Genomic DNA, 15105 nt, shown 5'->3' with positions numbered 1-15105 from the left:
ATATTAGAAAAAATCCAAATTGAGTCCTACACTGAAAAGAAAAACGATTTTGTAAATTAAAAGTCGATTTTCAAAAAAACACTCCTTTTAATTTGAACGAAATTTCGTCTCTAGATAGGTAATTATGTTCCCTACCAAACAACCGTACATCGCAAGCCGGTAACTTTTAAGAAATTTAAGTTTTTCTAACAAAAACTTTTTCTTGTTGGAATTGAAATTTTGTTCAGTGTATTTTCACCCAAAACTAAACTAGTGAAGGATGACTGTGTCGCAGAACTAGCGGCCATATACTATGCATTAGAGCGAATCGCCTCTCTTCCCTCTGATAAACACTACATTTTTACGGATAGTATCAGCTCAATAGAGGCTATTCGTTCAATGAATCCGGTACAGCTCATCCCATATTTTCTTAGGGAAATACGAACCATAATGAGTAATCTATCTCTATCGAATCGCTTATACACTATCCCCGTGGTATGGGTCGCTTCACATTGCTCGATTCCGGGTAATGAGAAAGCGAACTCACTGGCCAGGGTAGGCGATATTTATGAGCGCCAAATCAAAGACTAATTAAGACGTCACTGTAGAGCTCATTCTATGGACTATTTCTAGTACTGCATTTGGTCCCTCGGTAGTCAGTACCCAAGTTTGACACTTGGCTGTTTATCTGTGTTTCATTTAACCTTGCTGAAAATCCGTGTAAAAAAAGTTTTATGATTTCTCGACAAATCGTGCAAAATGGAGCAATTTTGCAAAAAATCCGTGTAAAAACAGAATCGGGTGTACACAAGTTTTTTAAAGAAATCAATGTCTTCGCCTCAACCCTCTGTTAGCTGTTCGGAAATGTCTACTCTGCCTCCTCTCCCACTCCGCTCGAAAAATACGTATTTTTTATCTTTATAGTTCGTCCGACGTCCACACTGCGTTAATCACCCATGAAAACTTCACAACAACGCTGTTTAAAAACAACACTCTCTATGCCCTATCCTATTTTTCCTACTAGCGCTGGACAGCCTACTGGCACTGAAGCCTTCAAATAAATGTAATTAAATTAGTGTAGTCCCTAATCGTCTCAGTATCCAAAACAACTCAAATGTAATGATAATTTGCTTAATTTAGCAAACAAATAAGGAACATTCATAAATGACGTAGCACCAGGAAAAGGCATAAAACTGAGGAACTTCCAAGCGCAAAATATTGTAGTATTGCGGATCTTTTCGAAATTTTCCATTTTGCGGATTCCGTAAAGTTCTTCCGCAGCTGTCAAATACCGCAAGCCTGAAAATCTTCAAAACACTAAAACAAAAATTTGATATTTAGCGTTGTTATCGTAGAATGCCACGCCAAACAGCACAGAAGAAGTAGACTGACAGCTGCGGTAGTTTAAAAATTGAACCGGAATGAGGAAAGTTTTCTCTGAAAGGGCAATAGTATTATTATGGTTCATTCAAAAATTATGTAACGCTGAAATAGATAATTTTTAACCCACACTCTTCTCGTACCGGTTTTTTGTATGAGAGATTTTTTTAATAAGTAGGAATCGTTACGATCTGTGAAATTTTTACTGTCATTTTGATATATTGTTTAGTGGATATGTGTCAAAAATGTAATCTCATGATATTGTTATTTGTTTATAAACTACCACGTTATGTAACCTTCGTGGGGTTGTCCTAGTATTTTTATAAGCTTGAGCTAGACTTGATTTCTTTGTTATTCGCTCGAGAGTGCCACCACGAGCGTCCTTTTTCGTGGGACATGAAACTTTTTTTAGATGAACAACAGAACCGCAACAGTATTGTGGATCGTAATTTCTTTCTTATTTCTTATTAATTTCTTTCTTATAGTAAGTTTCAAATGGGTGTATTGCAAGTCGAGATTTATTCCAGCAGCGTTTCGGAAAAAAATGAATAATTTCCAGAAAAAATACAAATCGCAAGCATTGTGTCTTTCTTTAATTAATTTTTTTTTTACTTTTTCAGAACTGTATGTAAGTGATTAAATCATTTTAATTTTTTTAATTTAATGTTAAGTTAATCACAGCGAAAGGATCAGTTTGTCAATTTAATCGACAACGGAACAATTTCGTCAACAGGACTCATGATAGTTTTCAAGTTTTTAAGCGATCAGTGTACACAATGCAATGATTTAGTCGTAACGTAACTAAACAAGCGAATAAACGAGTTATATATAACATTTGTTGAAGATATAAACCCTTTTTAAATGTTACTTTTGATTAAAAAAAACTATATTTTGTTGCTGAATTAGGCAAAATATCAGAAATATTTATTGTTATAAGTTCTGAGATAATTATGGTCTTCACTTGAATAGTTTCTGAAGAAAATACACTGAAAAAAATTCAATTCCGACAAGAAAAAAGTTCGAAACCTTTCTTTAAAGGTGCCCAGCTTGCGATGTACTAATAGCAGTTGAAAATCGGAGTACTGATATCAGTTAAATAGCAGTTACACAGTAAGATTGATCCGATTTCATGAGACTGGCCTGAATCAGATTATTGATCGCATCGAAGTACCGACAAAAACTATTTATGTCTGCTGCGTTCATGTTAGACTCAATTCGGATCAAGCGGTTTACGAGCAGCATTCCTCTTCTTGTGTAAACGAACTGTGTAACATTACCTCTAGTAACGATATCTTAGTTCTACTCGGCGACAACAATTTGCCGCATCTGTTGTGGCATTACGATGCAGATATTGCCTCATACTTGCCAACCAATGCTTCCTCTGAATCTGAAGTCTCTCCTACGGAATCTGTACTTGCCTCCGGCCTCTTTCAAGTTTCCCATATTCTCAATCAACTTCTTAATCTCTCTACATGTGCTTAACACAATCGTCCATTTCTTTACGCATTTTATTCTAATTTGCTCACGACGTTGCTTTTCTTACTCACTTTCTCCTTTTCTTAGCATCTGTCAGTTGTCAACAGCGTACCTCATCGGCCAAACGCTGGTTCTTGAACAACTTGTTGTGTACAGATTTCTGTTATCTAATATACAACTGAAATCGTTTATATTTGAGATGCAGCAACCAAATCGGTCCAAATTGTACTGATAGATTTGAAACGCGTCTGCGTCCGAGCACTGTTGCCATAACATTCCCCGGCCCGTAGTTCTGCCTCGGATGTCATATCACCTTAATGTAGGACGTACATTCCTAAACTAGAAGTCTCCAAGACGAGATCATTTGACGCTGGAGCATTTCGCACTATCGGCAGTAAAGCTTTTGATAACTTCTCCGATATTCTGGAAATATTTCGTAGGTCACGTCGTAACATTGCAAATAGAGTGTGACATGACAGAACGAGTTCACTCTTGACTACTTTGAGTGCGTTTCCCTGTAGACAGTCCTGCACCCGCTTCAAATTCTCCAGGTTCGTAAAACCGCACGCTGCTGTCATGTACTCAAAACTGTTGATAATCATCGGCAAAACTTCTGGCTCTCCGCGAAACTTTGTAAGATGTTGGGAGAAATGGCCGTTTTTTGGGAAAATATCGATACTGCCGAATCGATGTTTTTATTGTCGAAATATCAATGCCGAAAAATATCGGCGTTGAAACATCCATATATCGATATATCGATACGCCCGAAAAATTAAAAGCACGAGCAAAACAAATGAGGATAGTTTAGATTTCCCATTTCAGGTCATCGAATCGCACATCAAAGTTTCGCTGTTTCGCTGTTTTTAACAGATTATGCCTAATGTGCTACACGTAAAAAAATTTTATGTTATTAATAACTAATATTTCTAATACTTTTTTGCCAAAGCAGGCGCTTAATGATAGGTATAAGAAAAAAACTTATACATCGCATTAGTCACATAACACTTAACTCATTTCACAGTATTCGGTAAATTTTACCGAAACCTCAACAGCAGAACTGTTCGATAAAATTTTACTGAATTCGGCGATTTATTTTAAGTGTGTACATTCCGAAACTTATACTTTTCATTAACTTATGAATGTTATTAGCTTTTTGATATGGGATCATTCATTAGGTGACATAATGAAGAGTATCAGTATTTTCGAATGTTTTTTTTGCCATAACATATAAGGTTATATTTTTACGTGTATATTTTTGGAATTTAAAAAATTGAAATCCGATTTCCGCTAGAAAAAATCTATACGGTCAAATATCGAACTTAAAATTCCCGATATATCGTATAGGTATCGCCCATTCCTAGTTGGGACACCGCTCTCTGAGCAATTATTTAGGTCTTCAGAAAGACCATCACAGTAACCCAGACAATATTTTTTAATATGGCATAATTTGCTTCCATGAGTCGATATCGAGTCATAGAATATCAATTCATGGAGGTTTGACTGAATTCTGTCTCTGACCTTTTTGACATTATTATCCGGCTCTCCACTTGTTTCTTCAGCTTCGTCCGATTCGTCTTCACTATCGACGAGCAACATTGACTTCACCGGCAACGGCTTATTATCAATAAAGCTTCAGCTGCTCCCTTTTGAAGGGGGTGGGCAGCAAAGGAACGGATCCCTGTCGGATACTCTCCCCAAAAGTCTGTGATCGCCAGCTGCTCAACCACCCTCTTGGTTTAGCCACTTTTCCACTTTGTGTAGCCACTTTTGGGCTGAATCTGTGACAAAAGGTCGAAAGGCAAAAGATCGGAAGACAAAATGTCGAAAACGATAAAATATCGAAAAGACATTGCGTCGAAAAAGACAGAAGGTCGTAGAAGGGAGAAAGAAGAAAGCATGATGGAAGATGAAGGAAGAAAGAAGGAAAAAGAAAGAAGGGAGACGTAAAAAGCTGTAGGGAACAGAAAAAATGGAAAGGGAAAGGAAGGAAGAAGAAGAAATAATAAAGAAGGAATAGGAAGAATGCAGAAGGAAGAAGGAAGGAAAGAAGAAAGGAATAGAAAAAACGAAGAAGGAAAAAGGAAGAATGCCTACTGCAAGAAGAAGAAAGAAAAAGAAGCAGGAATGAAGAAGGATGAAGGAAGGAGAAAAAATAAATAACAAGGAAGGAAGAAGAAAGAAGGAATATGGAAGAAATTAGGAAGGAGGAAGGAGGAAGGGAAAGTTCTTTTCGCCTTTTTGACGTTTTGATCTTTCGACCTTTTTTCTTATTCGACCTTTTATCCTTTTCGACCATTTGTCCTTTCTACCTTTTATCTTTGTAACGGTTCACGTCGGCTCAAGTATCAGCGCACAGCTTAAGCGCCACTTCCGTGGAGAAAGGCAGTGGCCGCAAAGAGTGCCAGCTCAAGACTCTTTTCTACGGGCGGGTTTTAATTCGCTCAAACGCTCACGCTCATTCAGCGGTGTCCACAAACAGGAGTCTAGAAGAAATCCCAGATTATCGGTACCAAATTAATCAAAAATTCCGAATTCAAAATATTCAAATAAGTTAAAACTAGAAACCGTATTTCAATCAAAAAAGATCGTAATTATTAGAAAATAATGCGGGCCACTTCATTTTGTACAGACTATATTGCAATTTTCTGGCCTAATTCCCGGGACGATCTTCTGTCATTAAAGCAGGCATTGCAATTTATCCCATCATTCGATCTTCTAAGCAAAGATACTGATGATATGCTGGGATCAGGCATTGAAAGCGTGAGTGAAGCGGATGAGCATTGATCTAATTCAATCATAGCATCCTATGCCAGTGAGTGAACAGCCTTGCTCAGATAGATACCAAACAACAATTATGAGCGATCGTTGCTGCGTAAACAACGAGCAACAGAGTTCGCCAAGCCAAACTTGGCTCGGTCTACTAGAATAAAACAAAACACATCAAGTGTTCTGCTTTATTCACTCTACTTTCAAGTTGCTGGGATGGAGGAGAGACAGTATCAAAGCCTCCCATGCAGTGTTTTAGAGTTCCATTCTCATAGTGGACTTAATTTTCCTAATGGCTGAAAAGATTTATCTAACAGCATGTGGTAACAACACCCATTGTTAGGTTACCAAGTGATTTGCCTCGTTCAGTTGTCTCCCATTGGTGAGCGATGAAGATCTTTACACAATCTAGAAAGCTTCATCGATTAGGCCGCTGTAGAGCATCAAGTTGGTATGAATTTAGTCGATTTTTACTCATGATCTGATATTTTCAATGCCTGGCTGGGATATCGATCTTAGTTATCTATCTGCTCAGTAAACAAAGTGCAATGTTCGCCATGGAGAAAAGTTTTTTCACCGCTTTTGTTGTAGCAACGCCCTCGCAACGTGAACAAACCTCGAACCACTCAAATTTGTAAATATTCGCCGAATGAGCAGGTCACGGAGCTTTGCGGTGAAACATCACGTGAACGTCACAATCTCCTTCACATTTAAATGGCACTATCAGTCCTTTTGCCGATGATGTCGCCAGTTAAGGTTACATCTTTCAACCTTCTGCCCCTAACCCGTTTAGTCTGTCCGTCTTTCGTCTCGCCAACAGCGCAATCTTGGCCCTTCAAGCCGTAATCTTTCTGACGCTTCTCATGCACTAGCTCCTTGACAAACTCCTTCTCTGCTCATGTTCTAGCTGATGCCATTTCCCTATTTCGCTCTAAACCTTGATCTCCAGTCCCTGCAACGCCAGCGCTTTCCTCATTTATTCTTCTTCCACACTTTCTGGCCAGCGAGCGGCTTCTTCCGCACCGCCGTGATAGACCGTCGTGAAAGCCATGGCGAGCTATTCTTCTTCCAACTCTGATCTGCGTCGTAACCAACTCCCTCCATTGCCCTTTTAAGTGATCTACTTGCTGCTTCGCTTGTAAGCGCAATAGCCAATTGAAACAATTTACATTCTTGCACTGCGGAAAATTGCAATTACCAGATCGCCTCAATAACCGAAGCTGAAATAAGTCTTCAGTCCTCGTTCGCTAAGAAGCCGTTAATAGACCAGCAGCTTGAGGTAGAGGCCAATATTCTTTTGGTATTGAGGAGATTCGAATGGAATCACACTCAGAGTCGGAACTAAACACATTTGAGATTCGAATGGAAACACATTTTTACACTTTTGGAATCCGAATGGAATCTAATTCGGTTTTCAATGGGAATTACTTTTGGGATTTGAATAGAATCATATTTGAGATTCAAATGAAATCCCTTTTAGGATTCGAAAGGAATTACATTTGGGGTCCAAATGGAATCGCATTTGGGATTCGCATTGAATCTCATTTGGGAGTCAAATGGTATCACATTCAAGAGTTGAATAGAAAAACATTTGGGGTTCGAATAGAATCAATTTTGTTACTGGAGTGGTATTCCGCTTGGGATTCGAAAGGAATCACATTTGAGAGTCGAATTAAAATTAAATTAAATCCCTTTTAGGATTCGAAAGGAATTACATTTGGGGTCCAAATGGAATCCCATTTGGGATTCGTATTGCATCTCATTTGGGATTCGAAATGGGTGTCGAATGGAATCCCATTTTTGATCTGAATAGAATCACGTTTGGGATTCGAATTGGTTCACATTTGGGAGTCGCATGAAATTAAATTCGAGAATCTCATTCAGGGTTCCAGTGAAATGTCATTCGGGATTCGAATAAAATCCAATTTAGAAACCGAAATGAATTACATTTGACAGTCGAATGGAATCACATTTGGGATTCGAAAGGAATCACATTTAGATTCAAAAGGAATCACATTTCAAAGTCAAATGGAATCACTTTTGAATTTCGAATTGAATCTCATTTGGCATTCGAATGGATTTACTTTTGGGACTCAAATGCTACCCCATTGGGATACGAATGGAATCACATACTGAATTCGCATTGCATCTCATTTGGGGGTTGAATGGAATCACATCTAGATCAACATTTGAAAAGGGCGTAACAGCCAAAATTTATTCCTTCTGATCCCTCGTCAACATATATAGCTAGAATAAAAAAGAATGAATTTTGGCTGTTACGCCCTTTTCAAATGTTGGACTAGACATATTTGAGACTCGAATGGAATCACATTTAAGAGTCGAATGAAATCATATTTGGAAAGTAAATGGAATCATATTTGGGATTCGCATTGAATCGCATTCAGATTCGAAAGGATTGAAAGTCGAATTGAATTACTTTTGAATTTCGAATGAAATTTCATTCAGCATCATTTTTCCGAATGGATTTAGATCTGGGACTCAAATGTTACTCCATTGGGGATTCGAATGGAATCCCATTTGGGATTCAGAATAAATCACATTTGGGATCCGAATGGAATCTCTTTCGTGGTTCGAACTGAATCCCATTTGGGAGTCGAATAGAACTGGCGAGTCGTAATTAAACTTCACGATTTTACGGAATACTAAGAACAAACGTGCTTTTGTAATTAAAAGGCCTCTTATTTTGCTTAATGAAGATGATATCTGATGTTTATAGTTCAAAGGCAGCTGATTATTAATCCTGAGTTTTTGACCAGGTTTTGGATGGTCGACATTTTCTGAACAGGTCGCCTAATGGTCAAACTTCATAGTTTCGCAAAATAAACATGGAAATGAGGTGTTTATAAAATGATAATATTTATTCAACAAAATTACCTTGGGCAACGATTCTGCTTTTCGCTACATACCCTGAAGGTTCAATACTGCACAGAACTGTGCCTCACTAGATATAAGTTTTGTGACTGATATCGACTTCACCCGGAATTCTCATGACATTTTTTCCGTATTTTTATGAAAGTTAAGGAGTTAGAAATTCTACGCCATTTTCATGGGAAATTCTTCCAAATTTCCATGAGAATTGCTGCGGAATTGCCACAAGAAATTTTTTACGATTTGGACCAGAAATTCTTTGGTTTTTGAAGATAATACCAATTTAAGTGAAGAATAAAAGGGATTGCCAACACAATTTTCAAGATCACGAATTATTAATTCGTATCTACCACCCTGCGGTGCAATCTACCGTTCCAAGTGTGAAAGTATCCCACCCATGATCACACATCCCGCGCACACAACATGAATCATTCATCCCCAGAATAACCGCTTCGCATGAGGGATCACCAGCAGAGCGTAGAACACTCCCTCTTTCCTTCGGCCAGCGAAACCGCAATTGCACTTCCACGTTCCAGAGCGCAAATAAATCATCAATCCCGCACCCAAACTGCCACTGGGAATCGTCATCCATGCTCGGAAGATAGATACTCTTCCTCGCTCGCGGCAAGTGATAAAACGCGCGATGAATGGTGGCGCAGCGCCATCCGTAATCCGGAGTTAATGTTGCTTGAAGGCATACACATATCGGATCTCGAACCCCACCGACGACGACATCACGATCGACGATACGGAGCAGTTTGCCTTCAAGGACTACCATCCTATTGGCGCTTTTGAAGTCGTGTCTCCTTTGTATGTTGAATGTTGCTCGTGGAAATTGATTCTTGACCTGATAATTACAACCCTGCACCGTCATCTGTCAGATTGGGGGTGGAATAGTACCCGCCCCTTACATAGGCTTCAGGCTGCAGATCATCCGAATACACATCGCGGGTTAATTTATTACGAGGCGCTTAACTTGTGCATATTAACTTGTATAGCTGGCATACCATTTTAAAGCAACTCAGCAAGATTAAGGTCTCCATGTTTCTATTTTCTATGAAAACAGTTTTTCCTTTTAGTAACGACTTCAATATATCTTTAAAAGCTTTAAGAACTTTATTAAACAGATCATAAATCAAATCTAATAATAGATTAACCTGTTAAATACTGGATTGCATTATCGTAATGAACGATCTTCCATTTCTACAAATGCCCTCATGAAAAGCCAAACAAGATAGTTCAAACATGAGATCACATCAGTTTTTCATTTCTCGTAGGAAACGGGCAAACTTTCAACCGCAACGTGACTGCACTAATCGCCATTCACGACTTGATCTGGCAGCGAGCGAAATGAATTCCGCTTCCTCCACTCTGCTGCCGTCGCGCCGTTGCGATCACGCCCGTTGGCCATTCGAACAATATTTATTTCGAATCAGCATTCCTTCACTGGTCGCCCTGTGAGTGATAATTATAACTAACCTGTCGTTTCTCTCCGTATTGCAGCGTCCCAATGACGACGGCGACGACGACGGCCAGCACCACCAACACCACCATCACCGCAACCATTCGGATGCCGTCCAGTACAGCCCTGTCGTCGTAGAGAGTCCGACTGGCAGCACTGCTCCTCTCCTCAGGGAGGAAGCAGTTCTTCAACACATTCCCATTATCGAACCCCCTCCGCGATCGGTTTCTTCTCCCCCGGAGCGTGGAGGAGACCGAGGCCAGTGATAACCCCCCGCAGTGGACATTCCCGTAGACAAGTACCAAACAACCACCGAAATCTTCCGTTAGTTTAAGGAGGATCATCGAAGCTGCCGAACCGGACGTGTTCCCAGCTTCATTCCTTTTTGTCATATTTCTACTTAGTGGCGCGCCAGTACGCAAAACGAGACCGTGTAAATGCTTGGAGGTAGGTAATTGAGTGCAGTTTCGCACTGTTCCAGATGACAACATATCGTTCATATCAAGAATAATGACAATAAAGTAGAGGGGTTGTTGCGCAGATTTGCATACCGCGGATCAGGTTCTTGCGATGAAGTGAAATAATGGTTCCCACATGTGTTATGCAATTGTGAATCATCGGAAAATGATGTAATCAAGCTTATTCTTTGGAAGAAACCGTGGCATACAATTTAATTACTATTTAGAAAATCTGTGAAATCGATAAAATTTGACAGCAAAACGATATTATTTTAATTTGTTAGATATCTGTCTGATTATGGCAAATCATTAAAATCTCGTGGATAAAATCTGCGAAGTATATAAACGAGAAAGAAATGTAGAATTACGAAATCTTGAAAACTTGGAAACAAAACCAGTAAATGCTATCACATTGGAAATAATTTCGTAATTATTAGTTTTGACACATAAACGATAAAACCCGATTGCTGCAATAACAAATGACTCAATCTGACCATCGAGTTTTCGACTTTTCGCAGCCCAAAACCGATTTCTCAACCACCAAGGCGGTGTAAAATTTTTCAAGGGCGAGATAACGCGTTTCACCCTTCACGAAAGTGACCACACCGCGCGCTGCGATGCCCTTCCAAAACAATGGAAATGAATGTAATCTAATCAGGCGCGATTAGGATGCCCTTTATCGTCTTGAACCAATGTTGAAACTACGCTCCCCCGAACCAGCAGAAAGTGCGAAGAAAATTTTACGCCAGTCAAAGTTGGTGTAAACAACAACAGCAAAAACGTGGCTCTCGTCAGTCTCACCGTGCGTGTTATCTCTTTGCCCCAGGGCCTTACAATTAGGCACTGCCGTACATTGGCGACAAAAACCCAACAATCCGGTTTGATCCACTCGCAATCTTGGGCGCCAGCACGCACGGTCCAAACTTTTTGGAGGTTGGGTAAAAATAGATTAAGCGAAATTGGACGATAAGGGGGACATTTGTGGATCTGTGTTTTGTTATAAGTAAAATGTTCAACGGAACTCAATCGCAGGTTTAAGGAGGTTTTAAGCGTCGGTTCAACGAGAAGGAATGTGTCCTTCTGGAATGTTCCTCGATTTTGACTGAGAGAATGTTGTGCATTATGAAGAAAATTTCGTCGGTTTTTGATCCCATTACTATAACTGGAATTTTTTTAAATGTGTTGAAAACACATGAAAACATAAATTTAAGGGCCGTTTGGCCGAATGTCATTTAAACGAAAGCCATATGGCCGAAGGCCACTAAGCAGAATATGTCATTTGGCCGAGCAAACTATTAGGCCGAAACACATCAATTTGGCTAAAAATGTAATTTGGCCGAAAATGTTGTTCGACCAAACTCGTCGTTTGGCCGAGAATAATGTTTGACCGAACATGCCATTTGGCCGAACAAGTATTTTGATAAAAAGGTCATTTAGCCGAATATTTGGCCTAAATGGTTGATTGCTTTTATGTCAGTTGGTCAAAAATGTCGATTGGCCGAATAGGTTATATGGCCGAAAATTTTATTTGACCAAATAAAGGATATGGCTAAGAGAAATGATGGACCAGGTAGAGGTGTGCGCCAGTACTTTTTTCGTCATTTAGCTTGGCGGCAACGGCGTTTTTGGAGTCAAGCACGAAGTTTCTTTTAGACAGCGGCGGAGCAAATCGGCATGGTCACAATTTTATCGGAATTTTTTCATGATTTCTTCGGAATTCATTCGGAAAATTCTTCGGATTTTCCTCGGGAAACTCTTTAGAAAGGAGGCTTCCGGGCCCCTCGAAAGGAGGCTTCCGGGCCTCTTGAAAGGAGACTTTCGGGCCTCTTGAAAGGAGGCTTTCGGGCCTCTTGAAAGGAGGCTTCCGGGCCTCTTGAAAGGAGGCTTCCGGGCCTCTTAAAATGAGGCTTCCGGGCCTCTTGAAAGGAGGCTTCCGGGCCTCTTGAAAGGAGGCTTCCGGGCCTCTTGAAAGGAGGCTTCCGGGCCTCTTGAAAGGAGGCTTCCGGCCACTTGAAAGGAGGCTTCCTGGCCTCTTGAAAGGAGGCTTCCGGGCCTCTTGAAAGGAGGCTTCTGGCCTCTTGAAAGGAGGCTTCCGGGCCTCTTGAAAGGAGGCTTCTGGCCTCTTGAAAGGAGGCCGGGCCTCTTGAAAGGAGGCTTCTTGGCTTCTTGAAAGAAGGCTCCTGGGCCTCTTGAAAGGAGGCTTCCGGGCCACTTGAAAGGAGGCTTCCGGTCCACTTGAAAGGAGGCTTCCGGGCCTCTTGAAAGGAGGCTTCCGGGCCTCTTGAAAGGAGGCTTCCGGGCCTCTTGAAAGGAGGCTTCCGGGCCTCTTGAAAGGAGGCCTGGCCTCTTGAAAGGATGCTTCCGGGCCTCTTGAAAGGAGGCTTCCAGGCCTCTTGAAAGGAGGCCTGGGCCACTTGAAAGGAGGCTTCCGGGCCTCTTGAAAGGAGGCTTCCGGGCCACTTGAAAGGAGGCTTCCGGGCCACTTGAAAGGAGGCTTCCGGGCCACTTGAAAGGAGGCTTCCGGGCCACTTGAAAGGAGGCTTCCGGGCCTCTTGAAAGGAGGCTTCCGGGCCTCTTGAAAGGAGGCTCCGAGGCCTCCTGAAAGGAGGCTTCTGGGCCTCTTGAAAGGAGGCTTCCTGGGCCTCTTGAAAGGAGGGCTTCCGGGCCTCTTGAAAGGAGGCTTCTGGCCTCTTGAAAGGAGGTTTCCGGGCCTCTTGAAAGGAGGCTTCCGGGCCTCTTGAAAGGAGGCTTCCAGGCCTCTTGAAAGGAGGCTTCTGGGCCTCTTGAAAGGAGGGCATCCGGGCCTCTTGAAAGGAGGCTTCCGGGCCTCTTGAAAGGAGGCTTCCGGGCCTCTTGAAAGGAGGCTTCCGGGCCTCTTGAAAGGAGGCTTCCGGGCCTCTTGAAAGGAGGTTTCCGGGCATCTTAAAAGAAGGCTTCCGGGCCTCTTGAAAGGAGGCTTCCGGGCCTCCTGATGGGAGGCTACCGCGCCTCTTGAAAGGAGGCCTCTGAACCTCTTGAAAGTAGGTTTCCGAACCATTTGAAAGAAGGCTTCCAAGCCTCTTGAAAGGAGTCCTCCGAACCTCTTGAAAGGAGTCCTTCGAGCTGCTTAGAAGGAGGCTTTTGAGAAGCGTCGAAGGATGCTTCCAATTCTCTAGCAACGAAGCAACTGAGCTAATGTATCTTTGTTTTTAAAATTTGTTCATTCGTCGTGCTGTTCTTTTGATCTCTTGTCCCACAGCCCTTCATCCACTGTGGTGGTTGTGGAGAGAAGGATTCAATAGTCTTTAATTTACTGAGCGACATGCATATTATGTACACAATTTAGAAGAAAAAAAATAACTCAAAATTTATCAATAAGTTTTGATTAAAATTGATTAAAATCCGCCATTATGCATTTTTGTCCAAGGTACCCCCTGGAGTACATGTACCCCAGGTTGAGAACTGCTGTTCTACGGAATTTCCTCGGGAAGTTCTTCGGAATACGCTTCGAAATTCCACAGGAAATTTTTCGGAATTTCTTCATGAAGTTCTTTGGGAAACTTCTTCAGAATTTCATCGAAAAACTCTTTGGATTTGTCTCAGTAAATTCGTCATAGATTCCTCAAGAAGTTTTTCGGGAAACTCTTCGGAATTTTCTTGGAAAGTTCTTTAGAACTTTCTTGGAAAATTATTCATAATTGCGTGGGGAATCTTGTTCGAATATTCGTCAGATTTTCTTTCAAAATTTCTCCTGAAAACTCCTTGTTTGGAATTTTCTTAATTTCCACTGGAAATATGAGAAATTTAGACTCCTACAAAAATTTGAGCCGACGGGAAGAAATATAAACCTTTGGAGACTCAGACACATTTTGAACAGTAGCGCGCCGATGCAAAAATGTCGAGTTCCATTTGGCCGATTAGAAAGTTTGGACGAAACGGTTGTTAGACCGAAAACGGTTGAAAAATGAAAAATTTGGCCGAAAAAACATTTAGCCTAACAGGTTTTATGGTCGAACAAGTCATACAACCGAAAATGCCGTTAGACCGAACGGGTTATACGGCCGAATTAAGCATGTGGCCAAAAGGAACACACGGCAGAAAATGTTATTCAGCCTCACTGGTTTTTTTTATTCCTTTCTTTATTTGATAGGCACTCTGTGTTACTTAACCGCTACTGTGCCGAGATCCACTGTGGCATTCTGCTGCCAGAATCCACACAGAATCTATTTTTAGATTTCCCATTATCATTGTTGTTGTCGTTGCCTGTCCATCTCAACGTGAGTCCATTGTGTCCGTTTGACCATGTCGTCTATCCAATGATCGTTGCATTGTTCGGTTGGCATTTATCCGGGAACGTTGGAGTAATGCCTCCGAGAAGAACAAGTTGTCAGTCGTCATCAGGCAGCCGTGATAGTAAGGCGCGTACCCCAGAACGCCACCGTATGGGCTGTGGATCTGGCGACTGACGAGGGGATGGGCTGGGAATCGAACCCATGACCATTCGCTTGTAAGGCGAACGTGTAGCCAACTACGCTACGGGACCCCCCTCCCCTAGCCGACCTGATTATTTGCCCGATAATGCCGTTTGGTCAAAAAGGTCATTTGGCAAAAAGGACCATTTTCCCGAAAATGCCATTTCTCCGAATGGATTCTTACGTTTCACAGTTAGAAGGCATGAATAGTGAGAAATGAGAAGTAATAAGTGAGAAATAACAA

The 15105-nt window shown here is 41.3% G+C and overlaps 1 protein-coding gene across 1 annotated transcript in view; it reads left to right on the top strand.

The window, feature by feature from the left end:
- The first annotated feature begins 9996 nt into the window (after nucleotides 1-9996).
- Nucleotides 9997-15105, top strand: part of LOC134202502 (transcription factor Ken 2-like) — a 91833-nt gene continuing 86724 nt past the window's right edge. The window contains exon 1 of the mRNA XM_062677500.1: nucleotides 9997-10399. Within this exon, the coding sequence (XP_062533484.1) occupies nucleotides 10390-10399 (10 nt within the window). The 5' untranslated portion in view covers nucleotides 9997-10389. The remainder of the gene's footprint in view (nucleotides 10400-15105) is intronic.

Source organism: Armigeres subalbatus, unplaced genomic scaffold (assembly GCF_024139115.2).
Source record: "Armigeres subalbatus isolate Guangzhou_Male unplaced genomic scaffold, GZ_Asu_2 Contig1246, whole genome shotgun sequence".
In the NCBI taxonomy this organism is placed as follows: domain Eukaryota; kingdom Metazoa; phylum Arthropoda; class Insecta; order Diptera; family Culicidae; genus Armigeres; species Armigeres subalbatus.
The sequence above is the reverse complement of the archived record's forward strand: the minus strand, read 5'-3'. Positions and strand labels throughout refer to the sequence as shown.